Source organism: Podarcis gaigeae (genome assembly GCF_964106915.1).
Source record: "Podarcis gaigeae genome assembly, chromosome: 2".
Lineage (NCBI taxonomy): Eukaryota > Metazoa > Chordata > Lepidosauria > Squamata > Lacertidae > Podarcis > Podarcis gaigeae.
In genome coordinates, this window is record NC_139679.1 from 123,918,647 (window position 1) to 123,938,314 (window position 19,668).

Below are 19,668 nucleotides of genomic sequence, written 5' to 3' on the forward strand. Positions count from 1 at the left end.
GGGCAGGGAGGGGCTTCTGCTGGGGAGGACCTTGCCCTCCCCCGCCCTCCCCTTCCTGTCCTCTCTAGGAATCCAGCTCGGCTCCTTTTAACCCTTGGCAAGCCGAGGGCTCCCAGACCGCCACTCCCTCCCTCCCTCCCTCCCTCCCTCCCTCCCCCTGCCTGCTTCTGCGCTCTAGGGCTGCCCTCCCTTCTCCATCTGGGCCAAGGACTCTGCATCAAGGCCCCCCCCCCCCCATCTTATGCAGACTGGCGACAAGGGAGGTGGGGGTTTCTGCATTATGCCGTGTGCACCTGGATCCCTACTTTGAAATGACTAAAAACCTGAATGTTAAAGGGCCTTTCCTGGAAGCGCCTTCCCTGGGACCCACCGGCAGGGTACATCCTGGAAGTCTCCCCCCCCCCTCCACACACACACACACACACACACACACACACACGTTTCTCTTTCCCTGGGGGGCCAAGAGATGCTCCCCTGCCCTGCACCCCCAGGGGCCCTTTTGCGGAAACTGACGTGCGATGCCCACCAAAGGGAAGGCGAAGGCGAAGGACCCCTGGACCTTTGTCCGCAGACAGCTCCCCCCCCCCCCTTTCTGCCCCACACCAAACATAACCGCAGTTTTGAAAATCCTCCATACTCTGGGCATGTGCAGATTTCGCAGCTTTCTGTAAACCCGAGGCAGGGAAGAAGTGGCCAAAGAACCACCTTGCAGAAAAGGGGCCTTGTGGGCTGAGGTGCAGGATCCCTGAGGATCCAGTACAGGAAGAACTGAACAGGGAAGAACTGCCCCCCCAATCATAGAGGACATGGCACCCCCGCCTGACTCGCAGAAATAGACTCCCGGAGGAGCAAGCAAGGGGGGCGGATGGGCAGAGAGGACAGAGAGATGAAGATGGAGTGATGGGGAAGGGAGGGCCCCCCAAAAGGGCCCTTACTGGGCCCCGGATCTATGCAATCTAGCTGCAAAGTGGGAACCCAACACCTGCAGGGCTTGCATGGCAGGATGAAGCCCCTCCCCCCACGCACAATAACACTGGAACATTAAAAAGGTAAAGTCCCCCTGGACCTTTACGTCCAGTCAAAGGCGACTGTGGGGTTGGGGCGCTCATCTCCGCTGTCAGGCCGAGGGGGCTGGCGTTTGTCCGCAGACAGCTTTTCCGGGTAACGTAGCCCGCAGGACTAAACCGCTTCTGGCGCAACGGGGTACATTGGTGAAAACCAGAGTGCACAGAAATGCCACAACTGCTTGTACTGGTAATGTTTTTGACCTGCTAGGTTGGCAGAAGCTGGGACAGAGCAACGGGAGCTCACCCCGTCGCAGGGATTCGAACCCCAACCTTCCTTGTCCTTCAGATGAGGGTCCCTATTGCCAAAGAGGGCCCTCAGGGTTGACTCCCCAGGGAGGGGGTGGAAAGAGGCCCAGGAGCCAACTCCTAGGGGCCAAGGTCCTGTTGTCCCCCACCCAAAGAAAGTTGATTGACATTAAAACAGGGTGGTGGTGGGAGTGTCATCTGATCCATTAGACTGGGAGGGGGATGTTGTGGGGAGGGAAGCCCAGCCAAGCATTGCCAGGGGACGGTTGGGGACGCTGGCAGAGAATTTCCTGGAGGGGCTCCAGAGCTGCCTTGGCGTCTTCCTCCTGCACAGGAATCTACTTGAAGTAAAGCGGGGGGGGGGGATGTCCTATTCCCACTGCTCTCCCTTCCTCCAGGGAGTTTGGATTCATGGAATCCTAGGAACTGTCAGAGAGCCAGCCAGCCAAAATCACAGAGAGCATGTGATGAAGCTAACTCATTATTAGCAGAAACAAGGACTGTTCCAGGGAGCCAGGAATAGTCAGCACTCAACTCTGTGAGGAGAACCAGAACTTACAGGGTTAAGCAGTTCTGAGTGACGTCTCACATTCTGAGGCGTGGCATGTTCGCAGAGGGGAGTGATTTCTCTGTGTTCTTTTTTCTTTTCGCTTTTGCGGCGAGGCAGCAAGATGTGCGCTCTCTCGCCGGGGTTGATTTATAATGTTGTTCTACACGATTAAAGACTGTTAGAGATAAGCAAGAACGCTTGCGTGCAGTCTGATTTATTACACACACACACACAGCAACAGTTTTCTGCCGCTGCGACAACTTTGCTACAGGAAGCTGACGGAGAGCTATCCAAAGGAGTCCAGTGAGGCGCAGCCGAAGCGTGTGGACTCCATCCAACAGCCACAAACCCTTCTCAGTAGTTGCAGAGATCCGGGCGGAAGAATGTCAATGGTCTTACATCTGATCATGGCATCCTAGGTTTAAAACCCAAAGCTACCCATATATCCAGCAGGCATAAACAGCATCCTGTATAGCAGTGTTTCCCAACCTTGTGCCTCCAGATGTTTTTGGCCTACAACTCCCATCATCCCTGACCACTGGTCTTGCTAGCTAGGGATGATGGGAGTTGTAGGCCAAAAACATCTGGAGGCACAAGGTTGGGAAACACTGCTGTATAGAATACTTTATTTTGGGAAAGGCAAGTAATGGGTTGGCAAAGGAATTACAACACGCCCAATATTAATTTCAGACCATACCCCTCTAAGTATTGAGTTAGAATTGAGGACAAGAGACCATGGAGATATAATAATGGCTAAAGTTCAAGACAGAGAGTATGTGGAAAATCAGATCAGGTAATTTTTTCAAGATAGTAAAGGATCAGTTACTCCAGAAATCCTCTGGGATGCAGCAAAATGTGTCTTTAGGGGCAACTGTATAATGAAAGAAAATACTCCCAACCTTTCGCAATAGGCAGAGGCGTTCGGCAGGGGTGTCCTCTTTCGCCGTTATAATGGCTGTAGAACAACTAGCGGAAAGGATAAGGAACTGTGGAGGGATAGAGGGCTATAGGATTGGGAAAGAGGAGATGAAAATCAATTTCTTTGCAGATGATATTATTGGAATCATAACAAATCCTAAGGAAGGGATAAAAGAAATAAAGATAATAATTTTGAGGAATATTCTGGATTAGGGGTAAATATAACAAAATCAGAAATAATGTATTTTAATGTAAATGTAGCTGGAAAAAACGTAATAAACAACATAACAGGAATGGGCCTGGGGTTAGGGTTAGGAAATAGGAGTTTAGAAGAGCCAATAAAGGAAGAGGAACTATACAAACAAATGGAAAAAAACGAAACAAGGAATGACAGGTAAAATCTATAAGAGAATGATTACAAATAATGAAAAGGCAACCCAACTTATTCAAAAGATGTGGCGTAAGGAAGAACAAGTTAGCGAAGCAACGGTTGAAAGGATAATGAAAGGAACAGATGAGATTAAAGTAAGCAAATTTAGAGAGCTGAAATAAAAATTATTTCTAAAATGGTGCATAACTCCAGCCCAGCTTACTAATATGGTAGCAGGATTGAATTCTAACTGCTGGCACTGTAAACAAGTCAAGGGATGGTTTTCCCATATGTACTGGGAATTCCCAGAGGTAAAGGAATTCTGGGGATAAATCCTAAAGGTTATTAATGAAATTTTTAAAATGAAGCTTTCAATAGATATTGATTTCATGACAATGGGTATACTTGGAAACATGGCAATAGAGCAAGGAGACCAGTTTACCTTCAAAGCTATGATATTAGTGGGAAAGGCAACGATAGCTTTAGGTTGGAAAGAGAGAGGAAAATGGACAGTAGAGGCATGGAATACTTATTTGTTTGAACTTATTCAGTCGGAGTCTCTATGTGGGACAAGAAGCTACAGTTAGAACTGGATATGGGACAACTGATTGGTTCAAAATTGGGAAAGGAGTACGACAAGGCTGTATATTGTCTCCCTACTTATTTGACTTATATGCAGAATTCATCATTGGAAAGGCTGGGCTGGATGAACCGCAAGCCGGAATTAAGATTGCCGGAAGAAATATCAACAACCTCAGATATGAGTACAGTGGTGCCCCGCAAGACGAATGCCTCGCAAGACGAAAAACTCGCTAGACGAAAGAGTTTTCCGTTTTTGAGGTGCTTCACAAGACGAATTTCCCTATGGGCTTGCTTCGCAAGACAAAAACGTCTTGCGAGTTTTTTCCCTTTTTTAAAGCCGCTAATAGCCGCTAAGCCGCTAGTAGCGCTAATCCGCTAATAGCCGTGCTTCACAAGACGAAAAAACCACAAGACAAAGAGACTCGCGGAACGAATTAATTTCGTCTTGCGAGGCACCACTGTATGAACACAACCTTGATGGCAAAAAGTGAGGAGGAATTAAAGAACCTTTTAATGAGGGTGAAAGAGGAGAGCGCAAAATATGGTGTGAAGCTCAACATCAAAAAAATGAAGATCATGGCCACTGGACCCGTCACCACCTGGCAAATAGAAGGGGAAGAAATGGAGGCAGTGAGAGATTTTGTTGGAGGAGACTCTTGAGAGTCCCATGGACTGCAAGAAGATCAAACCTATCAATTCTGAAGGAAATCAGCCCTGAGTGCTCACTGGAAGGACAGATCCTGAAGATGAGGCTCCAATACTTTGGCCACCTCATGAGAAGAGAAGACTCCAAATAAAAGCACCAAATATAAGCTCCAAAGATCACCTCAGAACACTGCAATTGGAAATGGAAGGCTTTTATTACAATGGGGGGATGCAAATTAGCAGCAGAACAGTGAAAACAGAAGGAAGAAGGCTTTGATTCCAATGCAGGGGGACACAAATTAGCAGCGCAACAGTGAAAACAGAAGCTCAGGAGCACGTTCAGCTTCCGAAGCAAAGTTCGCAAACTGGAACACTGACTTCCAGGTTTGCAGCATTCGAGTTCAAAGTTGTTCAGGAACGAAGCTGTTTGAAAACCACTGTATATAGATATGGTTGCCATATGTAGAGAATTGCAAGTAGCGTCTGGGAGGAAATTGCTGAAATGTCCGGGAAAATCTGGACCTATGGCAGCCCATGTCGCAAGTGTAGATTTCGGCAACCTTCACTTGAAATAGATTCCCAGTTCCTTCAAGCCCTCCTCATAAGGCTTGGTTTCAGACCCTGGATCATCTTGATTGACTCCTCTGCATCATCTTCATGAAGTTTTCCCTTAGCGTGTAGCAAGCTGTAAACCTTAAATTTACTTTCCACAGTTGTTCCCATAAAGCAAAGTCAATATTGTGTCCTACATCTCTGGCCCAGATTGTCACTGATGATTTCATCATTGCATTCTTTGTGCCCACTCAAATAATATGTTATACATTTTAGATACTGTTTTAACCCTGGAGCCTAATAACTCCCTTTCAAACTGTGAGTTTTGTTCTGCAAATCCATTTTTTTAAATCTAACTTAAATGTTGCATTCAACTGATGGTAACTCGACCAGTCTCCCTCCCACCTAGAGGAAGAAGTTCCCTTTATAGGGACCCCACATACAATTAAGCAATACCACACGGCCCTAAACCTAACCTCCCAATACATCAACCTCAGCGGGTATTGGTCTGCTGTGTCAAAGTTTTACTGGGCGGTTGGATAATATTGGCGAGAGCGCCTGTAATCTCACAGTCACCACTTCCACAGAATAAGAATCACTTCCGTCCAAACCAGTAAGTATGTCTGTAATTATGACAATCTGACCAATGCCTAGATGACTTAAGCCCTATATCGGACTCCACTCCATGGGTTCCCCCCCGAATATAGAGCATGGTCCAATCCCCTGTACATTCTCAGACTTACAGAAGTCCTTCTCAAGGTCTTGAAGGAATCTGAAGAGGTGATTCAAGCAACACAAAATGAGATTCCTCCTAAAGATCAGGAAGAACTTTCTGATAGTAAGAGCCAGCAGTGAAAAGGAACTCCCTCAGAAGGGGGTGGACTCTCCTTCATTGGAGGTATTTAAGAAGTTGGAAGGGCCATCTGTCATGGATGCTTGAAATGAGGTTGTTTCTGCATTGGCAGGGGTTGGACTAGATTCCTAATTTACCATTCTATTATTCACCCTGCGGTGAGTTCTTGAATTGACTTATTTACGAGTGATATTTTATCCACATTTCATGCGCTGATATGCTTTCAACCCTGTATGAATTATTTGGGGGGCCATGAGAGTGGCACTCTGACTGAAGCTCTTCCCACATTCCAAACACTAAGAGGTTTTCTCTCTGGTGTGAATTCTTTGATGGGCAGCGAGATTGCGGCTGTGATTGAAGCTCTTCCCACATTCCAAGCACTGATATGGTTTCTCCCCTGTATGAATTGTATGATGGGAAGTGAGACTGTGGCTGTGAATGAAGCTCTTTCCACATTCAAAGCACTGATATGGTTTCTCCCCTGTATGAATTTTATGATGGGAAGTGAGACTCCTCCTGTGATTGAAGCTCATTCCACAGTCCAAGCATTGATAGGGTTTCTCCCCTGTATGAATTCTTTGATGATAAGTGAGACTCCTCCTGTAACGGAAGCTCTTTCCACATTCCAAGCACTCATAGGGTTTCTCCCCTGTATGAATTCTTTGATGGGAAGTGAGTTTTTGCTTCAAACCGAAGCATTTTCCACATTGCAAGCACTGAAAGGGTTTCTGCCCCGTATGGAGTATTTTATGGGAAGTGAGACTGTGGCTGTGAATGAAGCTCTTTCCACATTCCAAGCACTGAAAAGGTTTCTCCCCTGTATGAATTCTTTGATGGGAATTGAAATGGGGGCGTTGACTGAAGCTCTTCCCACACTCCAAGCAATGATATGGCTTCTCCCCTGTATGAATTCTGTGATGGGAACTGAGTTGTTGTCTGTGACTGAAGCTCTTCCCACATTCCAAGCACTGATAGGGTTTTTCCCCGGTATGACTTCTTTGATGGGAAGTGAGACTTTCCTTCAGACGGAAGCATTTTCCACATTCCATGCACTGAAAGGGTTTCTCCCCTGTATGAATTCTTTGATGGGAAGTGAGAAGGTCCTTTCGACTGAAGCTCTTCCCACATTCCAAGCACTGATAGGGTTTTCCCCCGGTATGAATTATTTGATGGGAAGTGAGATGTGAGCTTTGACTGAAGCTCTTTCCACATTCCAAGCACTGATAGGGTTTTTCCCCGGTATGAATTCTTTGATGGGAAGTGAGATGTTTTCTCTGAGTGAAGCTCTTCCCACATTCCAAGCACTGATAGGGTTTCTCCCCGGTATGAATTCTTTGATGGGAAGGGAGACTCCGCCTATGACTGAAGCTCTTCCCACATTCCAAGCACTGATATGGTTTCTCCCCGGTATGAATTCTTTGATGGGAAGTGAGACCCTGCCTCTGACTGAAGCTCTTCCCACATTCAAGGCAGTGATAGGGTTTCTCCTCTGTATGAATTCTTTGATGGGAAGTGAGACCCTGCCTCTGACGGAAGCTCTTCCCACATTCAAGGCACTGATAGGGTCTCTCCCCGGTATGAATTCTTTGATGGGAAGTGAGACTTTCCTTCACACAGAAGCCTTTTCCACAGTCTAAGCAGTGATAGGGCTTCTCCCCTGTATGAATTCTTTGATGGGAAGTGAGATTGTACTTTCGAGTGAAGCTCTTCCCACATTCCAAGCACTGATATGGTTTCTCCCCTGTATGAATTCTTTGATGGGAAGTGAGGCTCTTCCTTTGAATTAAGCTCTTTGTTTGATGGGAGGTGGACTGGGACCTCTGACCGATGTTCTCTCCACACTTTGAATATTTATCGGACTCCTCCGCTATGTGGATTCTGTTGTGGTTCCCCTTGTTCTTCCCTTCCAATTCATCACCATCTGCAATGAGGAGAGAAGCTAATTAGAGCCTCAGGAAGAAATGGAGCTCCAGATCACTGAACAATGTTAATGAATGCTTGTCATAGAGGAAGAACTGAAGAGAGTTAGATGTGAGGCCTTACTATAGTTTTCACTGCCTTTGTTGGCTGGAATTGCTTGGCTTTTATTTGGGATAGATTTTGTTTGTCCACTCCATCTCAAAGGTCAGTCATCTCTTTGGTCAACAAAATACAGACGGAGCAAAAGCAAAAACAACAAACCTGACAGAAGTTACTTCAACTTCCCTAAAAACTTTCAAGCTGATATTTAAGAAGGCCTGGGCAGTTCAGGCAAGCCTGGTCATTGTTTAAAAAGGCATGACTAGATGAAGAATATTCACAGAGAAACCAGTTGATATCACTCCATACAGGGCTCACAGTGAGGATGTTAGAATCCCAGATGCTGTTGGTCTCCATCCAAATAGTGGAGGTTCATCACATAGAGGTATGTATGGAGTTTCAAAACTCATCTTATGATCCAACAGGGAGTTTTACCAAGAGGGTGCATGATTCCCCGATTCCCCTCCTTGACTTCCTTATGCAGAGCTCTCTGGTCAGGAGCCAGCAATCTCCATGCCTCAACAAACAGGAACATCTTAATTTGCACACTCCCCATCAGCATTTACCTCAATCTGGTTGGTCTCAATTTAAATTTATAAATCACTTTCTTCACTTGGAACCACCCTCCCATGTTCAGGAGGAGATCAACTCTGTATTGTTTCATGGGTAACAGTAGAGGGAAAATGACTATGGCTCACACTTAATCTAAGCACAACAGTCACAAGAGCTCCTGACTAGGCATTCGGCTAGGAGATGTTGAATGTACTCTGTTCTCCCCTATCTCTCCTCTCCCTCCAATTTAAACCAATTCATTAACTCATAAACTGACCACTAATGATGAACCATATGTTATAGATATTCCTGTAAATTTATTCTGCTATTTTTGAGAATCATATGAGAAGATTATTTTTGAGAATCACATGAGAATTCATTTGAGAAATCATATGAGAATTTGATTTGAAAATCAAATCTACATATTTGTATCATTTATGAGTCCTATATGATCCTTGTTTTTAAAGGAAAAGGAAAAGTTATTCCGAAAAGAAAAGAAAAAGATAATGCACAGAGGCCCCATCTGTGATCAATCTATAAAGCAGGTTACTTTAAAGAGTCGTGGCTTCTAGTGCTGCCTGATGGATCAGTGAGTTCTCTGACACCGGTAGGGCATTCAATCACAGTACAGGTTGTAGACATCTTGAGCTGCCAATACATCGCGGTGGCCGGGGAGCTGTGATGTATTCCTAGCTCAAATTCCCCGCAGATGTCAAAGGCGCAGGCAGGAAGGCAAGTAGGTAGAGGAGCCCGAAAAGGTGTTCACCTTCTCAATCTCCATCCGCCTGCCTGCCTCATCCCACCCCCAAGCTGAGCAAGCCCCGATACCTTTAGGGCTCCATCCATCCATGTCCCCATCTCCCCTCCCCTGGGACTCACCAGATCCCTCGGAGGTCCCTGGGAGGGAACGCTCAGAGGCTGTGAGGAGGGATGCAGGAGACAACCTGACCAAGTCAACCGTCCTTCTTCCCCCTTCCATCCTCGCTAGGTTTACAGATTCAGTCTCTTTCATCCTTCCTGAGGAGTCGGGAAGCCACCACAAGCTGCAGGGTCCTGGGAGAGAGGAAGAAACAAAGGGAGCCTCAGAGGCCCTGCAGGGATTTTCCTTCCCTAGATATTCCCCTGCTCCTGGAAAAGCACAAATGGGGCAGCCCCTTCCCAACAGAAACCCCATTTGAAACATCTCCAGTGATTCCCATTTAATCTGTTTGCACCTCACCAAACCTCATAAGGCTGGCATGGTATGCACACTAGTGACCTGAGAGTAGACCTCATTGAACTCAGTGGGGTTTATGGATAGAACTAGGTGCAAAAACCAGGCACCATCCTGTCCCCAACCTGAAAACTGCAACCTCAGAGCATGGGCAGAAAATAGCCGAGTAGCTATTACATGTAGGTGTCCCCACGTCTCAATGCAAGCGATGACATAGCAGTTGAGCTGGCTGGGCCCCAAACCTCTTTCTGCTCATCATTAGAGCTGCTGAGAGACCCTAGAAGGTTGGTAATAGGATCTGGCTCCTGCTGTTTCTTAGCCATCTCCTCATTTTCCTTATTCACACAAAATGGAGTGATTTTGGTTGTGCTTTCTTGAGAGAAGCTCTCTTTGGAGCAGGGCTCGTGGCACTCGGGGAAAGACCATAAAATTTGTAACCACTCCAGGTCACGACCATCTTTTCCCTTAATTCCATATCCTTATACCATTAGTAGCAACTTCTGTGGCATTCAGCTAGACTGGTGACTGGGAGTGGCTGCTGGAACCATGTAAGACCGCTCCTAAAGGATCTACTTTCAAAGTGTTGGTGGTGACCTTTAAAGCCCTAAACGGCCTCGGCCCAAGATATCCGAAGGAGCATCTCCACCCCCATCGTTCAGCCTGGACTCTGAGGTCCAGCACCAAGGGCCTTCTGGCGGTTCCCTCAGCGAAAGAAGGGAAGTTACAGGGAAGCAGGCTGAGGGCCTTCTTGGTAGTGGTGCCCTCTTTGTGGAACACGCTCCCATCAGATGTCAAGGAGATGAGTAACTATGTAACCTTTAGAAGACACCTGAAGGCAGCCCTGTATATTATATGTGCTGGAAGCAGCCCAGAGTGTCTGGGAAAACCCAGTCAGATGGGTAGCAGATAAATATTATTATTATTATTATTATTATTATTAAAACAAATAGCTGATGACATGGCAGCTTCACCCCAGTGCCTTGCCAGGGCAGGAGGGGCTTGGTCTTCCTAAAAATGTTGAGCTGAGCAAGGCTGGATGCAGGTCCTGCTCCCAAGAGTGGCACATGCCAGTCTGTGCACTTGCTCTGCTGGGAGGGGGCAGATGTTTAACAAGGTTGGAAACCAGATCTCACCCGGCCCTAGGGACTCCTCCCAAGAATCCTGGGAGCCAGAATTGGTTCAGGACCCTGAGAGTTGCAAGGAGACAACTTCAGCCCTGCTGCGCAAAGACTGCAATTCCCAGGGTGGTCACCAATCCCCCCTTCTTGCCAGGGAACTCTGGGAATTGTATTTAGGTAGATGGTGGGAGAGGGTCTCCCCTCCAGTCTCCACACTTGGGGGGGGGGCTGTATCTGCCCTCATATTGTTGCCCCAAAGACTCCTCCCCAACAAGGAAGGCAGCATCTTGATCCAAAGGAAGAACAGAGTTGCAGACACTCAGCCCCTGACTTGGGGGTCTCCCTCCCCCCATGCATGAGCTGAACGGGGGGGGGCTTGCCTCCTCCCTTGCAGCCCTGGGACCCCCTTCTCCCCGCTGCACCCCAAGGGGGAAGAGAGAAGAGACTCACCAGATTCCAGGAGGGGCACCGAGGAAGTTTTTGCAAAGCCGAGAGAACAAAGCAGCCTCCTCTTTGCTGGCAGGAAGGGACTGGGCAGGGAGGGGCTTCTGCTGGGGAGGACCTTGCCCTCCCGCGCCCTCCCCTTCCTGTCCTCTCTAGGAATCCCGCTCGGCTCCTTTTAACCCTTGGCAAGCCGAGGGCGCCCAGACCACCCCTCCCTCCCTCTCCCTGCCTGCTTCTGCGTACTAGGGCTGCCCTCCCTTCTCCATCTGGGCCAAGGACTCTGCATCAAGCCCCCCCCCCCCATCTTATGCAGACTGGCGACAAGGGAGGTGGGGGTTTCTGCATTATGCAGTGTGCATCTGGATCCCTACTTTGAAATGACTCAATAAGTGAATGTTAAAGGGCCTCTCCTGGAAGCCCCTTCCCTGGGACCCACCGGCAGGGTACGAGGGATCCAGCTGCGAAGTTGGGGACCTGCAGGGTCTCCTTGAAAGTCTCCCCCCTCCACCCACACACGTTTCTCTTTCCCTGGGGGGCCAAGAGATGCTCCCCTGCCCTGCACCCCCAGGGGCCCCTTTGCGGAAACTGACGTGCATGCCCGCCAAAGGGAAGGCGAAGATGAAGGACCCCTGGACCTTTGTCCGCAGACAGCTCCCCCCCCCTTTCTTCCCCACACCAAACATAACCACAGTTTTGAAAATCCTTCATATTCTGGGCATGTGCAGATTTTGCAGCTTTCTGTAAACCCGAGGCAGGGAAGAAGTCGTCCCGTTGTCCCCCACCTCCCAAAAAGTTGATTGACATTGTTACCGGAAAGATCCGAGGGCTCCCTTGGACAAAAAGTAAAGACACCAACCAGAGTAAATTGAAGCAAATCAGCAGCCTGTAGGCTTGGTCTTTACTGAAGAAAGGCTGTCGCGACACGGTGCTCCCCTCACTTGCAGGTGAGAGGAAAGACACAGAAAAATGGTGTGCAAGGTCTTATAAAAACTTTTGGAATTCCCATCCTGTAAGTCAAGCCCACCCCCAGAAACATCATGCATACATTACAGAAAGGAGGGGTTGAGGGAGGAGTTGTGGTGGTAACCTGAGTGTCCTGTCACCTGGCTGATTCCCTTCTCCCCCCTCCTCATGAGTCATTTTCAGAAGACAAAAGGTAGTCGCAGTTTCCTGCCCCCAGAGGGAAGATCTGATCATTGTCCTTTGTTCCAGTCCATGCTGAATCCACTCCCATATGGAAGTTCTTTGTGATCTTGATTGTCTTCTGTCTGGGACCATCAGGGTTGGCATAGCAACTGGGCAGGGCTCCTGTGGATGTGCTGGGATGGTGAAGGGGTTATGGCTGCCCTGTATCAAGCCTTCCCCATTTTGCAGTCCTTCCTTCATGGAGTAAAATAAAAGTGGAACAGTGCAAATCCAATGTATGGTTGATTTTCTATGAATTTATAACAGAAGCGTAGTGTAGTGTGTGAGTGTGTGTGAAGTTTGTACAAACTGAATGATGTGGGGGGGGGGGTTCCTGCTACAACATTAAAATGGTGTGTGATGTGTGGCATCATCTCATCCATTAGACTGGGAGGAAGAGGGTGTGGGAGGGAAGCCCAGCCAATAATTGCCAGGGGACGGTTGGGGGTGCTGGCAGGGAATTTCCTGGAGGGGCTCCAGAGCTGCCTTGGCGTCTTCCTCCTGCTCAGGAATCTGATTGAAGTAAAGCGGGGTGTGTGTGTGTCCTATTCCCACTGCTCTCCCTTCCTCCAGGGGGGTTGGATTCATGGAATCCTAGGAACTAAGAGAGAGCCAGCCAGCAAAAACCACAGAAAGCATGTGAAGCTAACTCTTTATTAGCAGAAACAAGGACTGCTCCAGGGAGCCAGGAATGGTCAGCACTCAACTCTTCTCAGTAGTTGCAGAGATCCAGGTGGAAGAATCTGCAGCCCAGCCCTTTGCGGTTCTGACGCACAAGAGCCAACTCCTAGGGGCTGATTGGCTTTGCGAATAAAATATTTGTAGGGTCCTGGCACCCCCAAATTTAATGGGCCCTGGCATTCAGATAGAGTGTGTACACGGCATCATATTATCAGTTCTGCAGGACAGTGATTGCCTGGGCCCTCCTATTATTTTATTCAAGTCGGCACATCAGATCAAGGTGCTTTTGGAAAAAACTAGTTTCCTGGATCCATTTCAATTGGGTTTTAGGCCCAGTTTGGGCCCAGAAACTGCTTTGGTCGCCCTGTATGATGATGACCTCTGTCAAGAGAGAGATAAGGGAAACATGTCCCTGTTCATTCTTCTCGACCTGTCAGTTGGATTATGATACCATCGACCATGGTATCCTTCTGGAGCGACACTCCGAACTAGGAGAGTTTGGCATGACTTTGTGATGGTTCCAGTCCTAGTTGGATGGTCGTTCCCAGAGGGTGGTACATGGGGAGTGATTTTCAGCCCCATGCAACCTTCAATGTAGGGTTCCTCAGGGCTCAGGCCTATCCCCCAGGTTGTTAAACATCTACATGAAACTGCTGGGTGGGGTTGTCTGGAGGTTTGGAGTACGTTGTCAGCAGGATGCTGATGACACTCAGCTCTGTTTCTCCTTTACATCTGCAGGTGAGGCAGTGGAAGTGCTGGACCAGTGTCTTGCCTCGGTAATGGACTGGAGAGAGGCAACAAACTTAAGCTCAATCCAGATAAGACCGAGGCACTGTTAGTGGGTGGTTCCCTCGGCCACCTGCTCTTCAAGGGGTCACGTTTCCTCCGAAGGAGCAGGTTCACAGCTTGGGGGTACTCCTGGAGCCTTTGCTGTCACTCGAGGCTCAGGTGGCCTCAGTGGCCCGGAGTGCCTTCCATCAGCTTCGGTAGTAGAAGTAGAAGCTGTGAGGATACTGTCTACTTTGGTCTCATTTCAGTCAGGAAGGGAAAGATCTTCTAGAAAGAGAAGAATCCCAAACCAGTTATGAAGGGTGTGGTGACCCCCTGGGTCTTCTATACTTTCAGAAGTACCTCAGGAGTGTGGAAACTGACAGAAAGTACCACCTTGTTTAAAAATCAAAATATTAAGTTGCAACAACTAAGCTGTAGTGAAATAACTGGAAATAAGCTCAGCATTGAGACTTCCGGGTTAGCGGGATCGGGTCTTGCCGCTGTGGCAAAGCGGGGACCCTGTGAGCGTGGGGATTCGGTCACCTTTTGCGCCCCCCAAGCTGTGAAGGAGCCTTTTTAAAGGCTCCGGAACGGTACGGGGTGAGGGGCGCGGTGCTGAGAGTCGACTGCTTCTCCTTTGGAGTGAAGCCGCACAGCTGTGGTTGGAGAGCGCTTTTTTTTTCATTTTCCTGGGCTAGCTCTTTAGCTAGAATTGCTAATTGCTTCACCCCCTTAATTTTGACTCCTTCAAGCATTACAATTTATAAATCCTAGTTAAAATATTTTTAAAGACTTCCACCGCATTCACGGCACGTCTCTTCGTTATCTTGCTCGCCTTCAATCATTTCTCTTCCATAGGTTCTTTCATAATCCGTGAAATCTTTATGTTCTCTATATTCTTAACAAGCTTAGTCTAAGCACAACCAAACTTTCGTATTTGAGCCCTGCTTGTATAAATATTCATTTAAGCATTCCCATTGTTTCTGTATTATACTTTTGGATTTATGCCTTATTAAATCCGTCAATTTTTCTAACTCCAGGTACTCACATAGTTTACTTAACCAGTCCCCTTTTGTTGGGATATAATTTCCTTTCCAATGACTGGCTACCAACATTTTCGCTGCTGTTGTTGCATACAGAAATATGTTAATTTTGTCTTTGGGGATATGCTTACTCAAGATTCCTACTAAATATGCTTTTGCCCTCCTGATATATGATACTTTATCAATTTTTTCATCTCTTCATGGATCATCTCCCAAATTTTTTTTATCTCTGGACATGTCCACCACATATGGTATAGAGTGCCTTTCATTCTATTACATCTCCAGCATTTATTACTATTTGATCTATTTGTTTTTGCCAGTCTGTCTGGTGCCATATACCATCTGTGGTGCATCTTCATATCATTCTCTCTTAATGAATACTAAGCTGTAAAATTTATATTTTTTCCCCAAAACTTTTTCCAATCTTCAGAATCAATTGTATATCCTAAATCCCGTTCCCACTTTAGAATATTCTCTCCTTTGACTTCTTGATCTGGGAGGACTTTATCTAATAATCTATATATTTTAGAGAGTGTGTTTTGATTATTTTGCAAAACCTCTCTTTCTAATTTTGATATTTTATTTACCAAATCCCCTACTTTTTGTTGGGTGTAGTGAAGGGTTAACCTTCTATGCCTCGAGCCTGAGAGGAGGAGCTTACAAGGGAAGTAAGCCAGGACCTGATCTCTGGAGCAGATCATTAAGCAAACAGTCTGTGAGCACCTAGAAAGGAATACTGTGATCACCAATAGTCAGCATGGATTTCTGAAAAATAAGTCATGTCAGACTAACCTGATCTCGTTTTTTGACAGAATTACAAGCCTGGTAGATGAAGGGAACACAGTGGATGTAGCCTACCTTGATTTCAGCAAATCATTTGACAAGGTGCCCCATGATATTCTTGTAAAGAAGCTGGTAAAATGTGGTCTTGACTATGCTACCACTCAGTGGATTTGTAACTGGTTAACTGACCGAACCCAAAGGGTGCTCATCAATGGTTCCTCTTCATCCTGGAGAAGAGTGACTAGTGGGGTGCCACAGGGTTCTGTCTTGGGCCCGTTCTTATTCAACATCTTTATAAATGACTTGGATGATGGACTCAAGGGCATCCTGATCAAATTTGCAGATGACACCAAACTGGGAGGGGTGGCTAACACCCCAGAGGACAGGATCACACTTCAAAATGACCTTGAAAGATTAGAGAACTGGGCCAAAACAAACAAGATGAATTTTAACAGGGAGAAATATAAAGTATTGCACTTGGGCAAAAAAAATGAGAGGCACAAATACAAGATGGGTGACACCTGGCTTGAGAGCAGTACATGTGAAAAGGATCTAGGAGTCTTGGTTGACCACAAACTTGACATGAGCCAACAGTGTGACACGGCAGCTAAAAAAGCCAATGCAACTCTGGGCTGCATCAATAGGAGTATAGCATCTAGATCAAGGGAAGTAATAGTGCCACTGTATTCTGCTCTGGTCAGACCTCACCTGGAGTACTGTGTCCAGTTCTGGGCACCACAGTTCAAGAAGGACACTGACAAACTGGAACGTGTCCAGAGGAGGGCAACCAAAATGGTCAAAGGCCTGGAAACGATGCCTTATGAGGAACGGCTAAGGGAACTGGGCATGTTTAGCCTGGAGAAGAGGAGGTTAAGGGGTGATATGATAGCCATGTTCAAATATATAAAAGGATGTCACATAGAGGAGGGAGAAAGTTTGTTTTCTGCTGCTCCAGAGAAGCGGACACGGAGCAATGGTTCCAAACTACAAGAAAGAAGATTTCACCTAAACATTAGGAAGAACTTCCTGACAGTAAGAACTGTTCGACAGTGGAATTTGCTGCCAAGGAGTGTGGTGGAGTCTCCTTCTTTGGAGGTCTTTAAGCAGAGGCTTGACAACCATATGTCAGGAGTGCTCTGATGGTGTTTCCAGCTTGGCAGGGGGTTGGACTCGATGGCCCTTGTGGTCTCTTCCAACTCTATGATTCTATGATTCTATGATTCATGACAATGGGTATAATTTAAAATTTTAAAATTGTATGAGAAAATTTAAAAATTGTAAGAACATAATATATGTATGTAAGAAATCCTAAACGCGAATAAAATAAAATAATTTTTTAAAAAAGAAAGTAATGCAAAACAGATTAATCAATTCCAGACTTTTAAAAACAACTCCTAAAACAGCAATTTAACATGAATTTTACTATCTAACGAGAGCACTGATCCATAAAATGAAAGCAATAATCAATGTACTGTACTATAAAAGAAAGAAGACAGTACTTTAGATTAAAATTAAAATTATTATTTTTTCTTACCTGCACTGATTGATAGACATTGTTTGGATGGGGGAGGGACTTTTATACATTGCCGCAGTCACACAATCAATCAAAAACAGAGAACAAGCCACAGTCACAAAAACGAAAAAGCCAAATAAAAATGCAATTTCTTTTAGCAAAAAAAAAAAAAGCACCAGATATAAGCTCCAAATATCACCTCAGAACACTGCAATTGGAAATGGAAGGCTTTGATTACAATGGGGGGATGCAAATTAGCAGCGCAACAGTGAAAACAGAAGCTCAGGAGCACGTTCGGCTTCCAAAGCAAAGTTCGCAAACTGGAACACTGACTTCCAGGTTTGCAGCTCAAAGTTGCAGGTTTGAGTTCAAAGTTGTTCAGGAACTAAGCTGTTTGAGAACCGAGGTACCACTGTATACAGATATGGTTGCCATACATCCAGAATTGTAAGCAGAGTCTGGGCGGAAATTGCTGAAATGTCCGGGAAAATCTGGACGTATGACAGCCCATGTCGCAAGCGTAGATTTCGGCAAACTTCATTTGAAATGGATACGCCCCCCCCCCCCCAGTTCCTTCAAGCCCTCCTCAGAAGGCTTGGTTTCAGACCCTTGATAATCTTGATTGACTCCTCTGCATCATCTTCATGAAGTTTTCCCTTAGCATATAGCAAGCTTTAAAACTGTGAGTTTTGTTCTGCAAATCCATTTTTTAAAATCTAACTTAAATGTTGCATTGAACTGATGGTAACTTGACCAGTCTCCCTCCCACCTGGAGGAAGAAGTTCCCTTTATAGCGACCCCACATACAATTAAGCAATACCACACGGCCCTAAACCTAACCTCCCAATACATCAACCTCAGCGGGTAAACATTCGCTCTGCTGTGTCAAAGTTTTACTGGACGTTTGGACAAGATTGGTGAGAGCACCTGTAATCTCAGGGTCACCACCTCCCCTGGAATAAGAATCACTTCCGTCCAAACCAGTAAGTATGCCTGTAATTATGACAATCTGACCAATTCCCAGATAATAATAATAATAATAATAATAATAATAATAATACATTTTATTTACATCCCGCCCTCCCCAGCCGAAGCCGGGCTCAGGGCGGCTAACAACACTAAAACAGTACAACATTATAAAAACATTATAAAAATTAATTAAAATCAAAATTGATGGCAACCATAAACTAAAGTTTTGTAAAGATTGCCAAAGGAGGGAGTCAGGCTGCGCCCTGACCAAAGACCAGGTGGAACAGCTCTGTCTTGCAGGCCCTGCGGAAAGATGTCAAGTCCTGCAGGGCCCTTGTCTCTTGTGACAGAGCGTTCCACCAGGTTGGAGCCGCAGCCGAAAAAGCCCTGGCTCTAGTTGAGGCCAGCCTAACCTCTCTGTGGCCTGGGACCTTCAAGATGTTTTTATTTGAAGACCGTAAGTTCCTCTGTGGGGCATACCAGGAGAGGCGGTCCCGTAGGTACGAGGGCCCTAGGCTGTATAGGGCTTTGAAGGTTAAAACCAGCACCTTAAACCTGATCCTGTACTCCACCGGGAGCCAGTGCAGCTGGTATAGCACCGGATGAATGTGATCTCTAAGCGAAGACCCCGTAAGGAGTCTCGCTGCGGCATTCTGCACCCGCTGGAGTTTCTGGGTCAGTCTCAAGGGCAGCCCCATGTAGAGCGAGTTACAACAATCCAGTCTGGAGGTGACCGTCGCGTGGATCACAGTGCTAGGTCAGGGCGAGAGAGGTAAGGAGCCAACTGCTTAGCTTGGCGGAGATGAAAAAATGCCGCCTTTGTTATAGCTGCAATCTGCGCCTCCATGGAGAGGGAGGTATCGAAGATTACACCCAAACTCTTAACGGACGGTGCTGGCACTAATTGCACCCCCGCAAGAGATGGGAGTTGCCCCCTCAGTCCCATGTTGTCCCGTCCCAGCCAGAGGACCTATTGGGTGTAGTGAAGGGTTAACCTTCTGTGCCTCGAGCCTGAGAGGAGGCGCTTACAAGAGAAGTAAGCCAGGACTTCTGGAGCCTTTGCTGTCGCTCGAGGCTCAGGTGGCTTTGGTGGCCCAGAGTGCCTTCCATCAGCTTCGGTGATTAAAATGGTGATATTACCAAAAATCCTACTTTTATTTCAAACTATCCCAATGATGATTGGGACAAAATATTTTAAAAGCTGGCAAAGAGGCCTTGCCAATTTTATATGGCAAGTGAAGAAAGCCAGAATAAAATCAGAAATAATGATGGGGCCAAAAGAAACGGGGGGCTTTGCAGTCCCAGATTTAAGAAGATATTCTGAAGCAGTGTGCTGGAGTTGGATGAATGAGTGGATGTTACTAAAAGATACTGAAGTTTTGGAACTAGAAGGCTGGGACAAAATACAGGGTTGGCATGGATATTTATTCTATGGGAAAATACAATTGCATAAAGGATTTACGAACCACCTAGTGAGAAAGGCCCTATTTGAGGTATGGGAGAGAACAAAAGAGAGAATTATAGAAAGAACCCCATGGTGGACCTCTCCAATAGAGGGAACCTTGACATTAAAAAAAAAAAATTGCCTGGTCAA

At 46.5% G+C, this 19,668-nt stretch overlaps 3 protein-coding genes and 1 long non-coding RNA gene across 7 annotated transcripts in view; 2 read left to right on the plus strand and 2 right to left on the minus strand.

Annotated features, from left to right (window-relative positions):
• Positions 1–19,668, plus strand: part of LOC310837659 (uncharacterized protein) — a 179,472-nt gene that overhangs the window by 36,011 nt on the left and 123,793 nt on the right. The gene's annotated exons all lie outside the window — the stretch shown is intronic.
• Positions 1–19,668, plus strand: part of LOC310837834 (uncharacterized protein) — a 299,721-nt gene that overhangs the window by 35,378 nt on the left and 244,675 nt on the right. The gene's annotated exons all lie outside the window — the stretch shown is intronic.
• The window catches only part of LOC310837455 (uncharacterized protein), a 73,459-nt gene continuing 58,367 nt past the window's right edge, over positions 4,577–19,668 (minus strand). For 2 of the 4 annotated variants that reach the window (XM_083724074.1, XM_083724073.1), the window contains 2 exons: positions 9,234–9,407; positions 4,577–7,704 (listed from right to left, as the gene is read on the minus strand). In XM_083724074.1, the coding sequence (XP_083580200.1) occupies positions 6,080–7,704; positions 9,234–9,407 (1,799 nt within the window). In that variant the 3' untranslated portion in view covers positions 4,577–6,079. Of the gene's footprint in view, positions 7,705–9,233; positions 9,408–11,135; positions 11,569–19,668 lie in introns of those variants that run through there. The other 2 variants (XM_083724075.1, XM_083724076.1) reach the window with 2 other exon arrangements.
• LOC310838292 lies at positions 15,393–19,129 on the minus strand. The gene is made up of 2 exons (XR_014560896.1): positions 19,070–19,129; positions 15,393–15,436 (listed from the first exon to the last, which is right to left on the minus strand). It is a non-coding gene; the product is annotated as an uncharacterized lncRNA (long non-coding RNA).